Source organism: Eucalyptus grandis, chromosome 11 (assembly GCF_016545825.1).
Source record: "Eucalyptus grandis isolate ANBG69807.140 chromosome 11, ASM1654582v1, whole genome shotgun sequence".
NCBI lineage: Eukaryota > Viridiplantae > Streptophyta > Magnoliopsida > Myrtales > Myrtaceae > Eucalyptus > Eucalyptus grandis.
In genome coordinates, this window is record NC_052622.1 from 31,564,208 (window position 1) to 31,589,039 (window position 24,832).

At 40.1% G+C, this 24,832-nt stretch overlaps 4 protein-coding genes across 4 annotated transcripts; 3 read left to right on the forward strand and 1 right to left on the reverse strand.

The window, feature by feature from the left end:
• Positions 1–5,174: 5,174 nt before the first annotated feature.
• On the reverse strand, positions 5,175–7,809 carry LOC120289883 (pentatricopeptide repeat-containing protein At5g03800-like). The gene is made up of 3 exons (XM_039305269.1): positions 7,797–7,809; positions 5,850–7,680; positions 5,175–5,748 (listed from the first exon to the last, which is right to left on the reverse strand). The coding sequence occupies exons 1-3, from the start codon at positions 7,807–7,809 to the stop codon at positions 5,175–5,177; spliced, it is 2,418 nt and encodes an 805-aa protein (XP_039161203.1).
• A 1,335-nt stretch (positions 7,810–9,144) lies between these two features.
• On the forward strand, positions 9,145–11,269 carry LOC104425928 (protein CHUP1, chloroplastic). Its single transcript, XM_010038802.3, has 2 exons — positions 9,145–10,195; positions 10,400–11,269. The coding sequence occupies exons 1-2, from the start codon at positions 9,341–9,343 to the stop codon at positions 10,886–10,888; spliced, it is 1,344 nt and encodes a 447-aa protein (XP_010037104.2). The 5' UTR covers positions 9,145–9,340; the 3' UTR covers positions 10,889–11,269.
• A 1,157-nt stretch (positions 11,270–12,426) lies between these two features.
• On the forward strand, positions 12,427–17,609 carry LOC104425929 (peptidyl-prolyl cis-trans isomerase FKBP16-4, chloroplastic). The gene is made up of 10 exons (XM_010038804.3): positions 12,427–12,623; positions 12,716–12,865; positions 13,475–13,530; positions 13,613–13,668; positions 14,157–14,214; positions 14,370–14,444; positions 15,525–15,614; positions 16,063–16,140; positions 17,173–17,213; positions 17,304–17,609. The coding sequence occupies exons 1-10, from the start codon at positions 12,536–12,538 to the stop codon at positions 17,329–17,331; spliced, it is 720 nt and encodes a 239-aa protein (XP_010037106.2). The 5' UTR covers positions 12,427–12,535; the 3' UTR covers positions 17,332–17,609.
• A 1,729-nt stretch (positions 17,610–19,338) lies between these two features.
• LOC104425930 (wall-associated receptor kinase-like 20) lies at positions 19,339–21,929 on the forward strand. Its single transcript, XM_039304479.1, has one exon. The coding sequence runs from the start codon at positions 19,511–19,513 to the stop codon at positions 21,455–21,457; it is 1,947 nt and encodes a 648-aa protein (XP_039160413.1). The 5' UTR covers positions 19,339–19,510; the 3' UTR covers positions 21,458–21,929.
• Positions 21,930–24,832: the final 2,903 nt, after the last annotated feature.

Sequence of the window (24,832 nt, forward strand, 5' to 3'; positions counted from 1 at the left end):
TTCCGAAAAGAAAAGTGTAATCTTTTGCTCTCTTTTTCACGTAAAGAAAAAGGTTTGGACAGCATTGGCAGCTACCTCACATGAAGATTAGATTGCTCATGAAGGGTCGAGTGCGGAGTGGGGGAAAGAAATTTTTTTAGAAACGTCGGAAATAGAGAAATATTTTCGTATAAACTTTTTATTAGAACGGAGTAAGCGGAGCTATCAATATCAAACACTTTATACACCTCCGTGCTTTACTTCTGCTTGTCCAACGTCCCTTTTTTGTCAAAAAAAAATCTATTCATTATTAAACTAATACACGAAAGGAAATCTCAAGAATCTCTTTTATACGGTCAGAATATCAAAGAAAAGTCTAAAAAAGTGAGAAGAAGAAAAGGAAGATAGGATTTTTGGAAAAATACAAATATAAAAAAATCCCTTGAGTATTGGAGTACTGCATATTTATTCTTTATCTTTCACCTATTACGATGGATTCGCTCGATTTCCATTTCTCAATGTCTCAGATTTTATCGAATCATTAATTTGAAAGCTTTCAAGCTTTGAAACAATTTTAGTTTGTTTTTCGTTATAAAATTAATAAAATTCATGAATAATTTTCATTACTTATTCAAAACTGGACAAAGTATCAAAAAAATCATAAACTTATTATATTGATACTACATTGATACCAATTCAATCCTAACATTTTATATTTATACCAATTGAATTCATCCGATTAATTTTAACCAGAAATTGTTGACCAAGACGATCATTGTACATGGCACAATTGGTGCTAATGTAAACAAATTTTACAAATTTTTATATTTTAATATTTTTTATTATTTCCCTTCAAAACCTTTCTGTCTATTTTTTTCGTGAAGAATACAAGAGGCTTCTAGTATACTGTTTTCGCTATATTATCCTGAATCCCTACTCAATTTCTAGGGGAGACGTCATTCTTTTGGGTGTTATTTTTGTAACTTGAAAATGCCACTACACAATTACAATATTCAACTCATTGCATGAAATTTATTGAATTAGACCAAGGATTTACTCAGTTTTAATCCCTGTCAAATCGATGCTTGTATATTCATTGGACAATTGCATTTATAAAGAAATTGCGCTTCTTCAAGAAGAAAGGTTTCTCTTACAAGTAATAACAACAATTGCATAAATAGGTGTATTAGTTCTCCACATTACAATTATATGATGCTGAAATTTAGTTAAGTAATTTGTAAATTTCAGCAGGAAATGTTATACTATTCTTTTTACAATCCAAGAGCATGGGTGCACGAATCTAACAATGTGGAAGCAGATGATACATCTTTCACGTTCCATAAAACATCAATTCCAAATCTTTAGCAAAGTCACTGAAAGGAAGATGGAGTCTAGAAAAGATTAACTTCTGCCAAAAGAAGTGCCACAACACTATTGATCGGTGATATGGTACTGTTTGTTCGCAATGTAAGATGTTACTTTATGAAACTAAAGCAATCTATCTAGGCTTATACAATTATATGCAATTTATACAGACCTTTGATTGCTATTTTTCAGATTGCCTAAGAAATATATATACACGTACTATCTTGCGGGCATTCGTTAAGCATACTACATGAGAAATTATTGAAAATAATCAGTACATTCGAAATTGCAATATTTCTCTAACAGTTCATCAAATGCTCTCATGACGCTTTTTAACGAGATCCTATATATACGAAGCAAAGAGAACTCCAAAGGGCGATTTCGCCATGGGAGCAGCAGGTCTCGGATGATCTAGCCGGTTGGCTGGCCTGCCTCTCTCGTGCGCAACGCCCCTCTCATTTACAGCAGCGACGGTCAAAAACCGGCGGAGCGAGGATAAATTTACGAGCGACCGTCCCCGCCCGCTTCGCTGATCATGATGTCCCCCCGTCTACGGGACGGAATCGTCTCCAGATAATTACGTATTAACCTCGTTGCACCTCCCAACAATTTCTTCTTCTCCTTCTTTTTACATTTTTATTGACGCTTTCATCGGAGACCCAGTTCGAATGATTTTTCACGGCACGTTCTCTTCGTCTTTGTCCCCTTACGATGTGATGACCCATTTCTTTAGAAAGACTTCAAAAGACTTCTTCATTTTTCTCGCCTCAACCCCAAGTTCCAAGCTCTGTTTCTCCAAAGTGATAGATTTGCATCTCGAGGTTTTTATTATTGAACATCAAATTACATCTCATGTTGATTTTGCTAACAAGCATCTCGAGATACTTGTTAAGCACATCCGGTCAATGAAAATATTCTATTTTTCAAAGTGTTGATTGTATATATTACAATAACAGTTGGTACATTAAGAATGACAATATTTCTTTAAGTGCTCCAATTCTCTTTTTAAATATAAGATAAATGACACGAATAGTCATTGAACTTTAGACGAACATATAATGTGGTCTCTAAATTTTAAATTTCTTCAATGTAATTAGTCCAATGTGTAATGCCGTTCTTATTAAACTTTAACCCAATATATAATGTGATCTCTGAATTTTAAATTTCTTCAATGTGATTAGTTTAACGTGTTATGTCGTTCTTGAATCTTTAATTAATCCCTGGACTGCATGAAAAAAATTTAGATAATAGTATCCCCAAATGACGTTGTTAGAGCCTCGGGGGGCACTTTACTAGAATGCCACATTTGCCAAAATAGTGGAAAAGATGTTTCAGCACGTGACATCACTGAACAAAATGACAGAATCCCACTGGCCACATTCACCCTTGGGAACCAGGAGGTGAGGGTTTCGATCGTCACCCCTTGCAGTCCGTCCGCATAGCGATGCGAAAGTGACGGTGCTGGTTAATCACGCATGCGAATGCTGAGTCCAATTCATCTTAGGATACTCACCTCAGATTCACCCAAGTGCAACGAAAGGACTCTATTGCAACTCATGGAGAGTTTGTCCACGGTAATCGACATATATATTGCCCCACCAATCATCGCTGAAAGCAAATGCTTTGTTAGAAATGTAGCAGCATATGTAATATACTGTAGCGAAACGAGGCAAACAAGACAATCCTTGACCAATCACCTCATAAAATGGCTCTCGCTCTCTCACTTCAAGGTACAATATCATTTGGTACCCTTTACAATTGTAGAAGAGAAACTTTTCCCCTCTACACTTGTATCCCATGTTTCAGTAAGAGAAACCTTTCCTACCTGTATCCCTGGTTTAGCATACGTTTCTCATTATATCAGTTGCTACCATTTATATAGTTGGTTTTACTTTAAGCAGAACATCATATGTTTAATCACTCTTACCATTTTATATATTATTTATATATCATTTGGGATAAAAGGGTTTTATGAAATATTATGCTGTTTGGTAAATTGTAATTTCAAATAATATTGAAAAATAACTTTGGCATAAGTACCGTTCGGTAAAACCCATATTTATAATAGGCTTTTGCTATATTTCTTTCTTCTTCTTCTTCTTCTTCTTAAGTTCAAAAATTAAATCTAGTTAGGGTTAGTCATTGCTAATTGCCGAACAACCATTAGACAGCTAGACTGCCAAATCAAGCTGCCAGACAACTAGGTCAACAACTAGGTCTTGTGGCTTGAGGTCACACAAACCTCAAGCGAGGCTGCTTTAGGTTGCGCAACCTCAAGCGTCAATGCTACCTAGGGTTGCGCGAACCCAGGTGACACCGCTTGAGTGTTGGATCGCACTAGTCCGAGGCAATGGTCTTGGGGACGCACACCCCTAGGCAACGGTGACGGTTGTCGAGAAGCTCCACTTAGGCGGCAAATCAAGGAAGATGAACAACTATGATAATTGGGGAAGAATATGAATAATAATGGATGAACAGTAGACTTAACATTTTAAAATGTTGAAAGCCCAAAGTAGGTCTCTACTTGCATTGGCCTTTCAATATTCGGAATGCTAGCATTTGGCTAAAGGATTCTAAAAATTACTTGCCAAACGCTTTGTATTTTTCTCTAAAGCCCCTTGTAAATGCTCTACCAAACAGGCCATAATTCTCTCGATTTAAAAAAGATTATGTGAATCCTCCATGCAATAGGATCTCCAATGTGAGAGCAACTTGGACCCCTATGGAGACCGAAGGCGCAAAAACCACCTAACCATCCCTGAGAATAGTTATTCATCTTAATGCAAATCACGCCATCAAATATATACCAACTCGACATAAAATTAGACCGTATGGGATACTCATGAAACTGCAAAAGACAAAGATCAAATTTTGCCACCAGTTTCATAAAATCATTAAGTTTGATCTAGGATTAATCGATACTTAAGCAAAGGTTGACCAGCCAAATCATTAAATTTTGTAAATCTCACAATTAGGGATCGCTAACATTGGGAATGTTGGACAAGGAAGGAGTAATCTCCGGTAAAACGCTGGTCAAAACTTCCAATTCCTGAAAGAAAAATCCCAGGGCCCAAAACCATTTTAAAATTTCCAAACCTCTAAGTTATGATAAATAATAAATTTTTAAAATAATAAGTTATCGAACCTATACCCAATTACTGACAAAAAAAAAAAAAAAACCTATACCCAATTCATAAACCCAAGCCTTAGGCCCCCATACAGGCCCAAATCTCCAACCTATGATTCCGCAATTTTACCTATCAGGATCAGACTCATTGGATAGCTCTCGACGCAAGTGTTCCAACAGCTCAAAGAAGTAGGAAATTTTAGGAGTTCTTTTTTATTTAGTGTAGGTAATTTTAGGGGACGCAAGAACATTGGGTTGAAGAAGTTCAGCTCTTCGAAATAAACCAACTAAAACATTACCTCGCTAAGGAAGCAGCTTTTGCAAGTACCATGAAATTTTGTCAGAATTTCAACTCCAGTAATCCAATTACCCGATAGTCGCATAACACTTACAGATATTGTCGAAGACCGTCCCTTCTTGAAAGCTGATCTGAAGTTTTTTTGCTGTCGTCCATTCTCTCTTTAATTGGGAGGTTACACTATTGGTATAAAATTTACATCTACTCTCTCTCGGAAAAATCTAAACAAATTCTATGATACAAAAATATTTAAAACAACCAGACACTGGATCGAAAAACGCGGGGAGAATAACCTGCATGAGCTTTACCATCGGTCATTGCACGAGCAGTGCCCATTTGAGAAGTAGTGAAATCCCGAAGCATCCCTCAAGAGTATTTGTCTATTTGTGACGGCTGAAGTGTATTTCAGAACTGATGGCAGTCCCCACAAAGGCTGATGTTCTTCACAATCTTGATGGGTTTTCCTGGTCTATTCATCAAAAGACCGAATGCTGCAGCAAGTTTTGCACTGTGATAGAACAAGAAATCCAATTTCTGATGTTCTCCAACTTCATGAAGAACGAAACTTGTGTCAGGCTCGTACCCAGCTTTTTGGCATTCTGAAATTAGGATTTCCAACCCGCTATAGATGTCCTTGGCTTGGGAATGGGACTTATCTCTTGTATAAAATGATATAGTCTTGTTCTGATGGATGACCCAACTCCGTGAAGGCTGTTTCTGAAACCCTTTCACTCTCATTTCTTTCCTCACTGTTTCAGAGCAATGCCATCTTCCAGATGCAGAGTACAGATTTGCGACAAGCACATAGGTGGAAGGAGCTCGCGGTTCCATCAAAAGTAAATGCTTTATAACTCTTTTACCAAGAATTGCATTGGAATGGATTCTACATCCATCAAGCAAAGCTCGCCAGACTGAAGCCTCCGGTTCAAAGGCATATTGCTGATTGTTTTCTCTGCCAGCTCGAGAAATCCCCAGAAACCTAAAACACCAACAAGTGATGCATAATGCTCCTGTGAAGGTTCTATATCAAATTCTGTTTGCATGGACGAAAAGAATCTACAACACTCATCAACTAAACACATTTTAGTATATTTGTAAGCTGATATAGCTAAAAGGATGCTGATCTTGTCAGGTTTTATCCCCGCACTGTGTAAGTTTGACCAGACAGTGAGGGCATCATCTCCCCGCCTGTGAATAATGAACCCCGAAATCAAGCCATTCCATGAAACTATATCATGTGCAGGCATAATGTTAAAGACTTTTTTAGCAGCATCCATATTCCAACACTTTGAGTACATACTGATCAACGCGTTTGCTACCTCTAAATCTGAAAATAATCCAGATTTAAGAACATGGCAGTGAATCTGCTCACCCATCCTATCAGACCCTAAAGTTCCACAAACACCAAGTATTGAAATTGACGCAATTTCATCAAGAATTATGCTCCCTTCTGCTTTACAACGGCAAAATAGCGATATTGCCTCATCGGGCAGCCCATTACGTGCATACCCACATATCATAGAAGTACAAATAATAGAGCTATCCCACTCAAAAGGCCATCGTTTGAACATTTTTCCAGCAGCCACCATCCTCCCACAATGAGTGCACATATCAAGCAAAGCTGCTTCCACACAAGCATTGGCCAGGAGACCAAACTTGATAATAAACCCTTGCAACTGCTCGCTAAGTTTCCCTTGTCCAAGCAACCCACAGGCCTTAGAAACAGTAGTTAAGGTGTAGTCAGTCAACTCCAAGCCCTCCTCCACCATACTAATAAATAAATCTAGCACTTCAAAAGCTTTGCCATTTTCACAAAGTCCTGCCAAAAGGGCATTGCGAGAAACACAATTCTTCTCTGGCATTATATGAAAAATCTGCATAGCCAGATCAATCAACCCAAACTCTGCATATGCTCTGATCATCTCTGTCCAAGTGATAACATCCCTCGTGGCCATCTTCTCAAACAAGGCCTCCACATCGTCTATGGTTCCACATTTTATGTAAAATCCAATAAGTGCATTGTTGACACTCAAGTCAGTCTCCATACCAATTCTGATGGCATGAGCATGAATTTCTTTTCCTCTAATTAAACTACCAGTGTCAGTACAGGCAGTCAAGAGCACAGAAAGGGTCATATGATCGACTCTAAAACCATCAATTTGGTCCATTTGCCGAAAAGATTCAAACGCTCTCTCGTACATTTGGGCCTTCACCAATCCAGAAACTACAGTATTCCAGGAAGCAACGTCTCTCTTAGGCATTTCGTCAAACAATGCAAGAGCAGAATCCAGGCACTCGCATTTATTGTACATACCCATAAGTGCATTCGAAACGAAAGTGCTTTCTAAATAACCCGTTTTAGCCACCAAAGCATGGACTTGCACGCCCAGCTCCAATTCAGTTAGCCGTATACAAGCGGTCAGAATCGCAACGAAGCTATACTCATTCGGGTGAATACCTGAACCCATCAATCTAAAGAAAACCTCCACCGCTTCGAGTCCTCGGTCCGCCTTAGCGAGACCAGAGACGACGGCCGTGTAAGAAACCACGTTGGGACGCGACAGCCCACCGAAGACGCCGTAAGCATCCGAAGTGCGGCCAAGCTTGAGGTAGGCCACGATGAGAGCATTGCCCAAACTGGGATTCTCCTCGAGCTCGAGCCTGAGGAACACAGCGTGCACGGCTCTGGCGAGGTCGACGTCGCCGCACCCCACGGAGAAGCGAAGCAAGTCGAAGCAGTCGTCGGTAAGAGAACCAACGGCCGCCGCGGCGTCAGGCGGGGAGGGCCGTCGAAGGGCTCGGAGGCGAAAAGGCGTCGGCTTTCGGGGCGACAGGGCGGCGGGAGCGGTGACGGCGGAGGTCGGGGCGAAGGGAATTGGGTGGAGGAGGCGGCGGCGGCGGAGTGGAGGGGCTTCGGTTTAGGGAGGAAAGCGACGAGGATGGCGGAGAGGAAGAGGAGGGGAGCTTCGGGAGGAGAGGAGGAGAGGGAAGAGTGGCGGAGGGCTGGATAAGGGCGGCCATGGATGCCGGGCGCCAACATACTACGAACTTTTGCAGAGATTGCTGCGGACTCCCGTTGGTATTCTGGCCTGGCCTTCTTCTTCTTGTAATGCGGTTCGATCGGCGGTCCGGTTCGCTCTTTTCAGCGGTCGAACCGCCGGTTAAGTCGGTTCGGACCGGGATTTTGACCAATCTGAATTTGAGTGATGACCCGGACCGGAATGAGGGGCAATTGCCAGTTCAATCGGTCGAATCCGCCAATCTTGTCTGGTCAGATTAGAGTATCGAAGCTCGATAGGCACTAATGTAAAATGGAAGCATGATAATTGAGAGAAAGAAAGGGTTGAGGAATTTAGGGAAGAATAGACAGAAGATTTCAATGAGAAACAGGAAGAATTCTGGAAGAAGACAATTCGATTTTGAATCAGAAATAAAATAAATGGTGTTTTGAATTAGAAATGAGTTATTAAATACATGAAGTACATTATGAGTACTGAGTATGTTCCATTTTGTTCAGCTCTAAAGATTAATACATTTGAAGGTACTTTCTCTTTATTGGTCTTTTCAAACGTAATGTAATAAGAGGAGAGAGTTTGTACATTGCAAGTTCTAGATCAATACTAATAGTACCGTAATCTTGAAGTCATAGGATATATGTATAATTTGATTTCCTTTTTCCCCTTATTCACTAAATTCACCTACTTGAACAAAATAAATTATACTTAAAATTATTATTTGTTTTGGTTCAAGCTAATAGTTTTTATTAAAAAATATAGTAGTGTCTACATTTGAGTTTTAATTTCAATGTATCTCTTTATTTGATGAATTTCTTTTATATTTCAAGAATACTACATTTGAAAATACAATTTTTTATCTATTTTCAAGTTTAAAGTACTAATGAATAGAAGTTTATACAATGCAAATTCAAGATAAAAGAGGGTGAAAACCTAGATTATATCATAAAGAATGTATTGGTTATATATTGATGAAATGGCAAAATCACTTTATATGTCAGGTCATGTGGCAGTTACAAAGATAAAGTGAAGTGTCACGTGATAAATAGGGAGGCAAAATTCTCTCAATTGTAGCTTCTACTAGGTATATAATTCATGTACTGTGAATTTTCAGAAAAAGATGAATACCTTTGCAATTTCAATTTATTATGGTCTCTTGGAATTGGAATACCGACCACGTGTCCCTGTGATTTTTTATTCTTTTCTTTTCTTTTCTTTTCTGGAAATGGGGAACGTGTTCGATCATCACCTGAGAAAGTGGTTAACTCGACGAAAAGGCAAAGAGATTCTGAGCACCGGGGAAATCACATAGCTTGGTCAAAAAGCAACAGACGCACTACTCCTCCTCTAAACAAAAGAAATGCTAATGCAACATAAAAGTGCAAAGAATCTTTTAGGCAGCAGCTTTATAGCAACACCGTTCATGAATTCCTTTACCTCAAAGGTTGTCCACCCAATTCACAATCGAACTACTTGCTGTTTCATACCTCCTTTAATAGTCCCCGTTCGATTCGGTCGCCAAAAGGGTTCGATCGAAACGAGCCGGATCGCTTCGGGATGGATAGTACATCGTCAAAACCGGAGATCATGATCATGAAGCCTGTGTTTCTGAAGGCCGGAGTGCCTCTAGCTCTATCCATGGCGGGTTTCATGTGCGCTAGGATCATGTGGAGAAGAAGCTGCAGCATGCAATCTAAAGCTTCTTCGTCGCAAGGCCAGGTGAATTTGGACGACTCTGACGGTGAAGATGGTGGATATGATGAGCATGAGACCTCTCTCAGCTTGAATTCCTCGTGTACAGACTCGATAGAAGACGAAGAGCGATTGGCGGCGAATCCACAATCTTTGATAGGAAGCTCCTTCCGAATTTGGGAAGGAGAAGAGATCTTAGCCCTGAGAAGCACGGTCAGGGACCTTCAGGAGAGAGAGCTGGAGCTGGAGATGCAGTTTCTCCAGTACTGCAATTTGAAGGAGCGAGAATCGGTCTTGATGGAGATGGGACAAGCGTTGCGATTGGGGATGTCTCAGCTCGAGCTTCTGGACAGGGAGGTTTTGCACATGGAAGAAGAGAACAAGCGGATTGCCGACATGGCCGCCGAATATTTCAAGGTCATGGAGGAGCTTCGCCATTGGAAGTCTAAGAATGAGAGGCTTCTTAGAATAGTGAGGAAGCTCCAGAGGAAAGTGAAGCAGCAGTCGAGGGTCTTGCGAGAGAATGATCTGAGGATCAAAGAGAGAGAAGGGGAAATATTGAAGATCCAGAGAGCTCTCGAATCAAAGACGAACGATGTCAAGAGAATGGAGGGCGAGATTGATAGGCTAAGGGCCATGTTGGATCGATCAGAGCGGGAGAAAAATGAGCTTATGATTGAATTGAGTTCAGCAAAAACATCAGCTCCGCCACTCTCCGAGGTTTGAACTCCTGGTTTTATGTTTCTGAGGTTTATCGAACTGTCTCTGTCATTGAGAATTCACAAGCATGATGAGAACGAGAATCAGAAATCCATCTACAGAAGCGAGTCATCTAACTTTTGAGATGTTGGTGACGCTAGCTTATCTTCGTGTCCTCTTGTGCTATTAGTCAATTTGCCTGATAGGATTGGCTTTTTTTGACAGACCGGAGCAGAAGCAACATCGACGGAAGACTGCAGTCGCCTGTTGAAGGAAATAGAGCAGCTCCGGACAGAACGGGCAGCGGAAGAGAAGGAACTGATTCACCTGAGATGGAGCAACGCTTGCCTGAGGCATGAATTGACGAAGAACCCCCATGTCCATGAGCAGGATATGGCGAAGAGCCATTCTTCTGAATTGGCCCTCACGGTTTCGACTAAAAGTCAAGACTGCGACTACCTGGATGAGCTGAAAAGGTCGAATTCCGCAAATGCCGGGTACTCCTCTCACGCAGGAACTGGCAATCATGGCCACTCGAAAAAGATCAAGATTCTGCACAAGCTCAAGAAATGGGTGGAGGGGAATGACAAGACGAACGCGAAAGAAGCGGAGAAAGTGAAGCACGAGATCGGGTGCTTTACGAGGCATTCGACTGCAGATGATGCAGAGGAGGAGCACACAGCCCAGGCAAGAAAATCAGGTTCCAGCCCATAAATACGGCTGCGACCGAAGCGAGCAGGGCTGCCGATCATAAGTTGGTAATCCAATTCGCTAACACCAAACCATAATACTGATTGTATAAGGCCATCCGCCGTTGTTTCACTTGAATCGTCCTGCACTTAACTGTTAATAATGAGGCCGGTTTCATCTCGCTGATCTCGCACCACATGAACAAGTATTTTCTGATGCTCGGATCCGCCCTTATAGTTTCTTTTCTAATGAACATATATAGTAGCTAGATGGGCGTAGACGATGCTATAATGCCAGGTGCAAAACACAATTTGTGTTGAGAAATATAAAGAGATTTTTGATAGATTTTCCTTAAAGACATTGAGCTGTATGTAGTTTGTAAAATGACAAGAGGAACATTGGAATGTCAAGTAATCATGTTTTGTGGAAAGAAGTCATCAGTGATTCCGGAAAATGCCAGCGAGAGTTGGATTTTCTTGACCAGCGGAAGGGTATAACCGAAGTAACACTTGTAATAATGCCTTGACATTACACTATTTCGTCATTAGATAATTTGCTTTATAATTATTTATTAAAATTATTTATTTAATGGCTTGAAATTAAACTATTTCGCCATCAGATAATGTGCTTTATAATTTTATATTAAAATTAATTATTTAATTGAATATAATTAATGTACACAATTCATGTGTCTAAAAATAAGTCATGACTCTCCTAGCATAAGGAGATGGATTTAGAGGTAATGTTGAGCTGAGGATCAATGATCCTAAATCGGCATGGTTCTTCTAAATTCTTAACTTGCACGATGAATGAATAATCTATTTATAAAAATACTATCCAAATTTGAACTCATCAATGCTCTACCAGGCTCAAGCAAGACGCAAGTGGTTACATTCCCTATTGCATAACCAGAAATTACAGGTATGAAAACTTCGATTACATTAATTTATCTAATTAACCCTCTTTTGTTACCTAAATTTGATTATTTATCAACTAAAATGTCCACACAGTCTTTTTATCAAATTACTGAGTTCTAAAATTCTCGTCCGCTGGATGCTCACGCCTCTTATTAGTCTTTTTACCAATTGCCAAGCCCTCCTAAGCTATATATTATCAAGGCCCCTTTTTTGAAACTAACCCTCCATGACGGCATGAAGCTTTTAAGCCCAACTCTTGTTATAACTAACTATAGCCAATTTTCATTAAATCAACGCTAAAACACCATTAGAGACCAATACATAACAATTAAGTCACCGGTGTTCCAATTCCAAATTCCCGTGATTACCTATTTCAAAAGAAGTGGAATCAGTACTGTATATTCGGTTCCCGATTTCTAGGCAAGAACCAAATCGGAAATCGGAAGCTGAATTACTGCTACCATCTATCCGGTTGAGAACCCTACCTCGTGCTCACTCCTATTATTTAGGAATAAGACACATGAAGAAAGAGTTTTTGCCGCTTTCTAGGTTGAGGAATGAGGGCCCGTAGAAGAAAACTTATCCGAGGCGTTCTCTGATTTCGGTCTGGCCAAAATGTGGACCAAATTCATTTTCTATCCTCTCTCGTGCCTCATTTTCTCTCTCTGTAATCCAAATTATCAGACAAGACCAAAGCCGCTATTTCCTTTTTATTGGTTTCCTTGCTTTAACTGTCACTGCAACGAACTCTGCCATGGGACTCTCTCTTCTCCTTCTCCCTCAACAGCAGACCTCCCAAATCCACCATCTTCACACCCTCTTCTCCCCAACATTCTCCATAAGTAAGTAACTCTCTGTCTCTGTCTCTGTCTCTGTCTCTCTCTCTCTCTGATATCAGCTGCTGATCATCCTCTTTGATCTTCTGATTCCACAGGAAGCAAACAAATAAGGAAGGTGCCGACCGTTGCTCTTTGCCGATGCTCATCATCTTCTTCCTCCCGAGATTCTGCGAAAGCAGAGCTCGCGCCATCGCCGTCACCCTCGGAAGGAAGGAGAGCACTCCTGGCTTGTCTCCTATTATCAGGTCAGTTCTTGTTGTCATCAGAGATGGCTGGCGTTTCACGCTCTTATGCAGCTCAGCTTCATTTGTTCTAAGGGCTACTTCCATGTGGTGTCATTAGATTGACATTGATTTCCAGATTTTCCTTTTCGATCCTTTTATCAAGTGGATTGATTAAATTGACCAGTTTCAAGCATCAGAAATTGAAATCCTGAGTAAATATGTATGTGGCATGCCCTGAAAATGTTGATTTTTTTCGCTTCTTGTGGAGCCATAACACAACGATCGATGTTGCTGCTGCGTGATTGTGGAGGAAACTGCTTGTATGAATGAAAGGATGTTTGATTGCCCTGTGTAGTGTCTTCGAAAGACCAAAAAGAGAAACTTGACCAGAGCACAAAACCTTTCCTTTTGCTTTTTCAACTTGAAGTCTTTTGATGGGTAATTTGGAGTTGTAGATTCTTTTTTCTCCCCTTAAGTTTTGAGTTTTGCACATTGTATATATAAGAGCGGGGATTCGTCGATCAGACAAGTTTTTTGTATCAGAACCTACCTAAATCAATTCATCAGGGTCCTGTCATCGCTGACAGCTCTCTCAAGTTTATTCTTGTCCTAATGAGTTGCTTTTATCAGCTGCTGGCACGTGCGTATCTGATGCGGCTCATGCTGTTAGCACCAGTCGAAGAGCTGTAAGTTTTATCGCCTTACTTCATTCTTTGTTGTAGAGTTGCTGTTTACATCGGCAATGATGCACTTTTGGTGGTGCTGCAGCTCCGAGGAGAAAAAATACCCGAGAGTGATTTCACAACCCTCCCCAATGGTCTGAAGTTAGTCACCTGGATCTCTTTTCTTCTACTTTTTTTTCCATTTATATTTTCGGTAGAGCAAGTTTCTAGTTAAGACTCTAAGTGCTGCTTTGTTTTCTACACTTTGGAAGCTCATTCTACTTAACATTCAATCTATATTCAACTACTTGAGGGCCAATGTTTATAAATCAACGCTATATTATCATGTTATAGTTGCAGGGAATGTGACTTCAAACTAGATTGCCTAGCTCATTTTGAACAATGGCCGAGTAAGGAAAGTAATTGATCCAGACTCATGCAGAATTTAAAAGAGGATATTCTGTAATAAATTTGCAGAAACTTCAGAGCGTCAAATGTCACAGAGTATCATTGCACTCAGACTGTCACGATTTTCTATTTTGAGTGCAATTTATGCTTTTATATCTCAAAAAAAAAAAAAAATTACTTGGAGGTGTGATTTTGGAGCGGGTGGACTCATGTATGGTAACTTTGAAAATGTTTTGCTCCAGGTATTATGATATAAAAGTAGGAGGTGGAGCTGAGGCTGTGAAGGGATCAAGGGTTGCAGTATGGTTGTAATTCAGTTTTGAATTTCATGTTTTCTGATAGACTTCAGCCATTTAAATTCTCCTTAAAATATTTTTATTGATGTCAAAAAATATGCTTTCCTTAATTATGTGTTATGATTAATCCAATAATGAATCACTAATAACCTTCATCAGGTCCACTATGTTGCCAAATGGAAGGGCATTACTTTTATGACTAGCAGACAAGGGCTTGGTGTGGGTGGAGGCACGGTAAGACTTTAGAGTTCAAATTCCTAATCGGAAGCTATTTAGTAAGTTCTAATCATTTGGGTTCAACTAAAGCATATAGGAATCTGTGATTAAATCATAATTTGGATCCTAGTAGAGCATTCTCTGTGTTTTATGTTTAACTTCATTAAGAGTTTTTAGTTGTTGCTGTCAGATGATTCGAACTGATACGTGGTCCAGTTAAAACTCAACTTGACGTCAGTTCTAAATCTGGATCTATTGTTTGTTAGAAGAAAAAAATTGGGAGGATTGTGTGAATCTTCTTGGAACTGCAAAGATTGAACTTTAGCCTTCTCTTTTTTAGTAAGCAACTTTAGTCACGCGAGAGCAACTTCCTCTGGTCATTCCACAATTAGTACAACTCCATTAACAGAATTAGCACGGATGGAGTTTCAAAGCTAATGTTTGTGGCTTCAAGTTTCAAGAGTCCAGTTTGAGAATTACTTCATTGTTGGCGTGCTCTTTAATACTTAACATTGTCTTCCTTTAATTGGGGTGCAAGTGTGACATAATACTACTTCTTGGACGCTTTTAAAACCTTTGATCAGTTTTTAATACTCTAAATTGGTTTCAATCTGGTTTAGACCATCGGATATCTGTTGAAAAAGTTAAGGAAAGTTCGACACAACACTTGATGGAGAGTGATGTGCAAGGGCTCATTATCCACACGCCACATATCAGAAAACATCAACACTTCATTACTTTGCAATGGATAGCTGACAAAATGGCTTGCTTGAAATTATTCCAAAAGCATGGTGAACAAATTGAAAGCGTTAAAAGCTCATTGACCTGGTTGAAATAGCATCAGAATGAACCACCAGGAAGGTAGCTCATCCTAAGCTCCTGCTAGCAAGTTTAGGTGAATAGATCTTATTGTGTTTTAAGATGCCAGAACCCCAGTTTCAAGGATTCATGCTCAGCTACTTAATTTGTTGATAGATATCTTAACTTCTATTTACATCTTTATGACACGATACTTGTGTTTCCAGTTTGTATAGTTCTATGGCATATCATCCTAATCACATTAGCTTGGTTAATACTAATTTTTATTAATTGCGGCAGCCATATGGATTTGATGTTGGTCAATCAGAGAAGGGAAATGTCCTTAAGGGTTTGGACTTGGGTGTTCAGGGCATGCGAGTAGGCGGCCAGGTACTATCTTTTGTATTGTAGCCTGATATATCTTTGTCCACTTTGACTGACTCAGAACATCATCTATTTTTCTTCTTTTTTTCCTGAAATGTAAATAATCATTTATCTGCTATGGGAAACAATTCTTGACCTGCTCTGTCTACTGTTCCTATAAGGAACCAAATTAGGAGGTATGGCCTTGGCAAGTGCTTCTCGTATTAACTGGCAGAAGAGCTGCTACTTCACTTTTGCCTAAGAACATTAGTGAAGTATGATAGCGAGCATTAGAGTACATGGTATGATATGATTATAAGGAGTAAATGTGGTAGATGGGCTATGGTAGCACATAAGTGGATGATCCATGGAGTGGCAATAAGACTTCCCTGTACTTGCCTCTGTTGTAATTGTATTCCCCTTTCCTTTTGTGTGTTTCCAATATATGAATCCCAGCTGTTCTTCTTGAACACAGAGACTACTAATAGTTCCACCTAAGCTAGCCTATGGAAGCAAAGGGGTTCAGGAGATCCCGCCAAATGCAACAATAGAGGTAGGCACCTCCTTTCTGGCCTTTCTGCACTTTGATTTATGATGCTCATCGTCTCATCCAGTGAAGAAGTTGTTCTCTGTTCATAAGCAGCTTATTCGTATCGTATAGACAATTTCTTTTCACACTCAGGAGGAGCTTACATATCTTATTGGAAACTCGTAAATGATAAGTAACGTGTGCATCAATATATTTTAAGATGGGAGGACTTCGAAATATTAACCCATCTTGAATTTTATCTAAAGGCCTATGCAATCAAACAAAACCAATCTATAGCTAGAAAGAAGGAATTGGTGTGATGCAGTTCCACCACTTTTTTCTTTACTACTAGGAGAATTCAAAGGGTTCATTGTATTTAAGACTTCTCCTATTCTTGTTAACTTGCTAAAGTCATACTGCTGGAGGAAGGACAAGGAAGAAATCGTCATCTATCTGACTCTTCTGTAGCCCTTTGCACAGCCATCTCCTCACTTGATTTAGATGAGATGTTACCGGCAAGTAAAGCAGTAAAATTTCCATGCTCCAGTTGTCATTTCTATTTATTGTCGGCAGATCAGAACAACTTTTATTTGATTTTTTCTATACTTCTCTTTTGCCTTGGAAGGTTACATTTCTCACTGGATAAACCTAGGAGACATTTAAAGCAGGGTTTGTCACATTAATAAGAATGTCTCAATACTGGAGTTTTGACGCGTCCGGTGACTCTGATGAACTTCACTGCCATTGACCACTTTATTCCCTGAAGTTCATTAGGTCGCAGAACCTTTGATGGTCTACTTGGGTACTTATACGGGCCATGTTAGGCTCCTATTATTAAAGCAGGAGCATCGCCAGTCCACCTATATGTAAAATGCCTTGACTCAACTGCCTTAATTCTCAAATGAAAACAGCAGAAGTTTTATGCATAACTAAAACTTATGACATCCTTGCATACATCTTTGCGCAATTTCTTGTAGCCAACCTCACACAATTATTCACTCTACTGTAACCTTCGGTGTTTGCTTGACCTTTGCATCCTCTCTTGTGGAATTGCAGCTGGATGTTGAACTCCTAACTATCAAGCAAAGTCCCTTTGGGTAAGACACGCACATTGAAGAGAAAGCAAAGTAGCGTAACTACCTTAATATGTCCTCAACAGTCAGTGAAAGTGATTGTTTGTTCTGCAGATCTCCTGTCAAAATCGTCGAAGGTTAGATCCTGTATCTTCCCAATTGCTCATCGTGCGGTGTTTCTAAGCAAGATGGAAACAAGAAGCTTGAAGCTTTTGCAAAAACTGAATCTTATGGAGCACAAGGTATTGCAGACGATATTGTGTGTGACTTGAGATGCACAAGTCTGCTATCCTGCAAGTTGCTCAATTTATCTGATTAGTCCTACTCTTTCTGCGTAAGAACGTGTCATTTTTAGATGTCTGCTGAGTGCACTAAACAATTACTGTCGTTTTATACCTGATATTTACATCATTCTCTCCACGCGCTATCAGTTCAATTCAGAAACAGAGAGACTCTCGAAATATGCGAGAGAAAGATAAATGGGTTATATCATAAAAGAAAGCTGTTGAAGACACAAAAATAATGCCAATTTCTGTCCAAAAGCTTCGAAGGGTTGGTTAAAAAAGGGTCAAATAACAAAAAGAAAAGAATACCTGAATTTTTGGCCTGTCGCACAAAAATTTCCCAACTTTTCGCGAGGGACAAAAATGCCTACTGTTAAATTTAATGTGCAAGTAAACTGATGTGGCACATCACGTGATCAGTAATGACGTTTTAGAGCAATAGATTAGTAGGGAAAAGAGCTGCAATAATATACTATAACGCACTTGAAACAAATTAGTCCTAACTAAGAGGAGGAATAAAAAACTATGAAATTGCGGAGAACAGTGTTATTTGGCTTTTGTTGACATGTCTGCGGCCTCTTTTGGCTCAACCGTCACGTGGAGATTTACTGTGCAAATCAGTACCTTCATCTATATCATTTGAAGACTAACGGTGGTATTTTTGCATATAAAGTAAAAGTTCATAAATTTTTTTGGGTGGTTCAAAAGTTCAGGATATTTTTGTCTCTAGTGAAAGTTCGTGGGTTTTTTTTCAATGTGGCCTCAAAAAAAAAAAAAAAAAGGATGGCACAATACTCTTGGGGACAAGGTTACTACAAGTGCCAATGTTATAATTTTTCAATCGCTTGAGTGCCATAACCTCTAAAAACGTTCCCTTGAATATTATAATTTTTCATTGATTATTTGAATGCCAAAAAATTAAAAAATTAAAAGCGTTCACGTAATGATCGAAAACCCAATATGGCATAAAACCTTGAGATAAATGTTTTTAAAAGATTATGGGACTCAAGTGATAGATTGAAAAATTATATGATACTCAAGTTATTGAAAAAAAAATTATAACATTCAAGTAAGCGTCATACATAAGTTATGATACTTAAGTAATTGAAAAAAGAGTTAAAAGGACAAAAGTGAGCCCAATGCGAAAGTTACAACCCTTTTCCCTTACTTTTGGTAAAATCTTATAAGCATCTCAAGGGGGAAGATAGACTTGTGAAGCAGGCTCAGAGTTTCATTATGCATGTAGAATTACCTTTCCTATAACTTCTCTTCCAGATCTCACATAGAGAAGCATATCCATTGTGTCGCGGCAGCTGATATTAGAGAGCTAAGTAGCAAAATGAATGGAAGAAGGTGGTCTTCAGCCCTTTTTTTTAAGTGATAACTGACTGAATTCTCTCATTGCATGGCAACAATGACATACAAATTATGTTATCAACCCACGGTTTGTCTACTGCACTTTTTGTCACCTTAGTCTTGCGATTCTCTCCATGAAATTTGAGAAACATTTCTTGCTTATGCACGTTTATACTATATGAGAAGAAAATGTTCAGAGCATCACAAACTATTGGTAGTGCAGCGGCCACTGAGCCATTGACTTATCCCTCATTAACTATTGGCAACATTGTGATGTCGCACTGTTGACAAATGTCAAGTTTTTACCGGCTGTGAGGAAAAAAAAAATGCCTACCACATTAGCGGATGGTGGGGTAGTTGCTAACCACTGATACTTTCTCCTCCATAGTATGATCAAAGAAAAAGCATTGATCCCCATAAATTAGGAACAAAGCCATTTCTGGACAAATCTTTTCCTTTCAAAGGATCATACTTCTTGAACATCACTTCCAAAGAATGCGAGGGGAATCAGATTTCCCCTAGGACAAAAAGTTTCAGTGACCCTAGATTCCTGTGCCCACTTTAGAATTTTTAAATTTTTCACCCACTTTATTCCCGTTCTAAACTCTATATCTACCCAATCCTCCGCCTTCGTTGTAGCATCACAATTCATAACTTTCTCCTCCTCCTTTGCATGCAACAATGATAATGCCAAAGCCAAGGCCTAGTCATAAACTAGGCCTGCTCTGTGGATTTTTGATAGTTCATCTTTGCCTTTTCCATCAGTGTTCTACACAAAAGACATGCCCAAGCTGTGGCTCCATGAGTATCCCCTACCCTCTGAGTACCAGTCCAGCCTGTGGCAATCCGGATTACTCGCTCCACTGCGATGCCGGGTCGCAAAAACTTTTCTTCAACGCACTCAACGGAAGCTCCTATCTGGTGATTCGGATCATCGCTTCCTCTCAACGGATGGTCGTGCAACCGTCACCTTGGATCAGCAACTCGTGTGTCACCCGTGACGCACTAGTTAGCGAAGGCCTCTGGTTGAATCAAACTCTCCCCTTCAATGTAACTTCGTCGAATACGATCTTTTTCTTCAACTGCTCACCTCGGCTTCTTGTCTCTCCTCTCAACTGCACTTCCTCGAGTCTCTGCCACCGCTACCTGGAGAGCTCGGGACGTATGGACAAAGCCCGAGCAGCTCAATGCGCCAGCGATCTAGACCCATGTTGCACATTCGTTGCCGGCGGCATGCCTTCCGCTTACAAGATCCGGCTCCACAGTTCGGGTTGTCGAGCATTCAGGAGCATCCTTCATTTGGACCCGCTTAAACCGCCCAATCAATGGGAAGAGGGTCTCGAAGTACAGTGGGCCACTCCACCTGAACCTCTCTGTAGGTCGCAGCAAGATTGCTCTCCAAACTCCAAGTGCTCTGGAGTTGCACCAGATGGTCCCCTGCGCTGCCTCTGCAACAAAGGTTACTTTCGCGACCGCACTCTAGGGACTTGCTTGAAGACAAAGAAACATACTTATTCAACCCTCGCTATAAAGATATCGATCGGTGTAATTTGTTTTCTTTGCCTAACCATAGTAGCAGCTACTATCACCCTAAGAAAGTCCTACAGGCTATCGAATAGGGCGAAACTGGCTAAGGCGAGAGAAGAAATGTTGAAGTCGAGCAACTGTGGGAAATCTGCCAGGATGTTCAGCTTGAAGGAGTTGAAGAAAGCAACTAGCAATTTCTCGAGAGACCGGCTCCTGGGAAGTGGCGGATTTGGAGAGGTCTACAGAGGCGAACTTCCAGATGGGACTCTCGTGGCCATTAAGTCGGCTAAAGTGGGGAATATCAAGAGCACACAGCAGGTGCTGAATGAAGTCGGGATACTATCTCAAGTCAATCACAAGAACCTAGTTAAGCCCCTCGGTTGTTGCATAGAAGCTGACGTGCCATTGATGGTTTATGAGTATATCGCAAATGGGACGCTCCATGACCATTTGCACGGAAAGAGGTCGACATTTCTAGACTGGATGACGAGGCTTAAAATCGCTCTGCAGACTGCAGAGGCACTAACTTATCTCCATTCCGCAGCGTACACGCCCATTTACCACAGAGATGTCAAATCCACAAATATCTTATTGGACAATGACTTCAACGTGAAAGTTGCAGATTTCGGGCTCTCGAGGTTTGCCCAGCCAGGTCTAAGCCACGTTTCAACATGTGCTCAAGGAACACTAGGCTATTTGGACCCGGAATACTACCGCAACTACCAGCTGACTGACAAGAGCGACGTGTACAGCTTTGGTATTGTGCTGCTCGAGCTTCTGACCTCACAGAAGGCAATCGACTTCACTCGAAACGAGGACGATGTCAACTTGGCCATCTTTGTCAGCCAACGAGCTAAAAATGGGGATCTGATGGGAGTTATAGACAGGAAGTTGCTTGTGACGGAACCTTCTACTGATATATTGAACAGTGTGAAGCTCTTCTCGGAGCTGGCATTCGCCTGTCTCGGGGACAAGAAGCAGGACAGACCAAGCATGACGGATGTTGTCAAAGAACTCGAGTGCATCATCCAAACTGTACGTCAGGCCGACCGGCAGGGTGATCTGGAGTTGATGGGACCGCAATCATCGGATGGAACTTAATTTCATGCTGTTTTTTTGTCCGCCATGTCAATAGAAAGCTGTCATCTTGAATATTCACATCAGAAAAGGAGATGGAGCGTTGCTGATGTGGCGGAAACGACAGCGCTAAGCGGTTTCGATAAGAAAGCAGTCTGAGGAATATAGATTCGGTGGGTCAGGAGAAAAATGAGGGAAAGCTAAAGGATCAGATGCAAAGCTTTGAGCAGAAAGTATGATCCATTGAAATGTGGACCTGGGGATCTCATCTGAGATTGTTGGAATCTTTTGAGGGTCTTGTAACTTTGGCATGATAAAAGATGAGTTCATAGATAGACTTTTAAGTATTAACTCTGCTTTCTTTTATGTTTCTTTCTTTTTTGTTCTTATTTTCCTTGTCTGTACATAAGATCCAAAGCTTTCTTGGTTCTGTCCTTTGTTTTTTATCCAGCTAATACGGGGAGGCAATGAACTAGGCATGCTCTGTTGTCTCTAAGACATCATGATTTTTGTGATTTGGTTCTGGAAAGGGACTAGGGAGAGGCAGCACAGCAGGCTAGGGGATCAACTGTATGAATAAACGAAAAATGACTGGAAAAGCACTTCTGTCGGTGAAAGTAGATTTGGCTAAAAGCAGATACGCTAAGGTGGTCAAGGAATTAATGTAAATCAATTGAAGAAGCAAGCCCTGAAGGGAAAATTATCCATTGAAATATCAAAACCCTCGTTTTGGCAGATGCATTATAGGTGACAACTATATCCCTTAATAGTAACAAATGGCATAACAAGCTAATTAGAAGTGGGTTGCATTGCACATGTAGTGTCGAAGTACATGGACAGTAATGATTGATCGGCTATTACCACATCGTCACTACCACGACATCATGACCATCTTAAATATAATCATATGTGTGACGCTAGTGCGACGTGACTCGAATCAGTGCAATAACTCCAATAGTAGTATGACTCGCGCATTTATACTCGCGCATGCCACTCCTCCCCAATTTTGGGGTGCTCCAACTTCGAAACAAAGATTTTTCTAAAGTTCCTCGTCGGTTAATGCAGGAGCACGAAAGGGGACATATCCAACACCAGCGAGAAAAGCAGGATTGGCATATATTTTTGCTTCACTTAGAACCAGACACATGCCGAATTGTTTCTTTCTTTCTACTGGCTGGAATTGACAAAACAAAAGTTATCAGAATGGCATTAGTCAAAAGCAAAGGAGATTTGATCCATGAATTCTTTCGTGAAAGACTATCATTGTCCCCACAGCTTTTTCCGGGGGTGGAGACAAGCAATCTTGCGCCCCACCTAAAGTTATGATGGCAGCTTCTCCAAATACTACAATAAAGACAAACGCATCAAAACAGTGAGAAACTTTTGTGACAACATTATTAGAAGAAAGCGTAGCCCACCAAACGCTTGGAAAATGACGGGGGCACACAAACATATAAAAGTATAGACTGGTTGGATTTTCCTGATAGCAAGCTAAACATACTCTTTAGTGATTTTTCCTTTGATGCCTAAAAATTCTACTTCTTATGTCGGGGAAAACTTATTCCTTCGTCCCCGGTCCACTACTCGGGTCCATCATGAACATAGCGAATCTCATGTGGACACTATATGGAGGACCCACGAAATGGACAGGCACGATGCACATAGTCCAGCGAACTCCGGTGCCCTTGCGAAAAAAATCCTTTTTGATTTGAGGCGAAGATATCCCACAGCATCCATGACCACTAGACCGATAACTTAGGTCAAGATCAGCATGTTCTTTTGATTCAGGCGGTGGACCCAAATTATCTTCCCTCAGGTGGGGAAAAACTAGTGTTTCCGCAGTGCAGCGAAGTTCATATTGGGCCATCCACATAAGCTTGTTAGAGTTTCCCACCAAATAAATAAATAAAAAATTAAATCAGTCCTCGAATGAACTTACTTGCCAAAAAGTGTTGTTATGTGTTGTTGGGTAAACCATGCTTTTGAAAGTGTTTTTTCACCTATAGTCGCTTGAATGTTTGAACAAAGTTAATCATCTTTGCACATGAGTCTCACTTGTTTTACCTATTTCACCCGTTTGTTGCACTAGCGGAATGACATGTTCACAATACTGAAAATTTTCTTTTACATTCATTTTAAATTTTACATATTGCTGGCCCAACTTATCCTGAACAGCTCAGCCACAATATCAATGATAACTCTTGAAAGTCCAAATGGCAAAATAAGTGCTATTCGTGTAAATAATTTTCAATTTTATCCAGACTTTTTCTTCTTATTAGAAAAATGTTCAATTGTCCAAATCTGCTTTAAATCTATCCTAGACCCTTTGCCACTACTTATGAGAGGGAATAGTCCATTAAATCTTTCCCGCGTTCCCATTTTGCCTCGGCTTTTAGTTTTCATCCTTTGCTTTATTTTTTCCCACCCCTTTTCTTCCATTTTCATCTTTTGAGTTAGCAAATTGTAATACCTCTTCATATCAGCAATTTTAATTTCATATAAATTTTTTGAATTAATTTTAATAAAAATCTCAAATTAGACCCTTTTAAAGAAAATATTACCTTCATAAGTGCCTTGTAATACATAATGCTAAGAGAAAAGGGTAATTAAACTATATTTTTTGTAGGGACAATGTAGTGTCAAGATAGATTTTGAGTGAAATGGTGGATTTATATTGATAACCTAAAAATGTGGAGATAAAATTGAAAAATGAAGAAATGTGAGGATTTGTATTGCTGGCAGGCTGGGCCTTATTGAAATGTAGAATGACAAGAAATATTCCCTATCAAATTAGGTAGATGGGCCAAAAAAAAAAAAAAAATCTAGGTCTAGTAAACCCCAGTGGTAACCACGGGTTTTGTCCCACCTTTCCAATATAAAAAGGAGAGGTGGATGGTTCAAATCTCTACCTTCTTAAGAGGGTTGGGGTGATGACAATTTAATTTCAAATGTGAGTTTTGATTCTCACGCTCTGCAAGAAGGTAAAGTAAAAGTCTGAAAATGAGGGATTAAAATATGAATAGAGTATGACAAAAAACAGTGGTAAAGGGAGGAGCTTACATTTTATTGCCTCTCTTGTCACTAGCACGGCCAACACTAGCTTAAATAATTTTTACATTTTTTTTATTATTTTTCCTTTTTTTTGTCTTTTAATTTCTTTCTTTTATCTCTTTTTCCCTCTTCTTCCTCAGTGGGTTGTCAAGCCCTGGATATGGCTGGTGAGGCTCGACACTTACCAGCTCACTAGAGATTGCCAAGGTCAAGCCTTGCCAACCCTTACTTGTCACCTAGGCAAAGGAAGATGGAAAAACACAAAATAAAAGAAATGAAAAAATAAAAATAAAAATTATACATGTCAGCACTGGCATTGATCGATTATGACTAAATCATCGACATAGC

Excerpts from the sequence above, each read along its gene's own strand:
- LOC104425929 (XM_010038804.3), top strand. The coding sequence starts at position 12,536 with ATGGGACTCTCTCTTCTCCTTCTCCCTCAACAGCAGACCTCCCAAATC. Across the intron at positions 13,669-14,156 it reads ACCCTCCCCAATGGTCTGAA|GTATTATGATATAAAAGTAG; the intron begins GTTAGTCACCTG and ends GTTTTGCTCCAG. Across the intron at positions 14,445-15,524 it reads TTGGTGTGGGTGGAGGCACG|CCATATGGATTTGATGTTGG; the intron begins GTAAGACTTTAG and ends TAATTGCGGCAG.
- LOC104425928 (XM_010038802.3), top strand. The coding sequence starts at position 9,341 with ATGGATAGTACATCGTCAAAACCGGAGATCATGATCATGAAGCCTGTG. Across the intron at positions 10,196-10,399 it reads CAGCTCCGCCACTCTCCGAG|ACCGGAGCAGAAGCAACATC; the intron begins GTTTGAACTCCT and ends TTTTTTTGACAG.
- LOC104425930 (XM_039304479.1), top strand. The coding sequence starts at position 19,511 with ATGATAATGCCAAAGCCAAGGCCTAGTCATAAACTAGGCCTGCTCTGT.
- LOC120289883 (XM_039305269.1), bottom strand. Across the intron at positions 5,749-5,849 it reads GCTTACAAATATACTAAAAT|GTTTCTGGGGATTTCTCGAG; the intron begins GTGTTTAGTTGA and ends TTGGTGTTTTAG.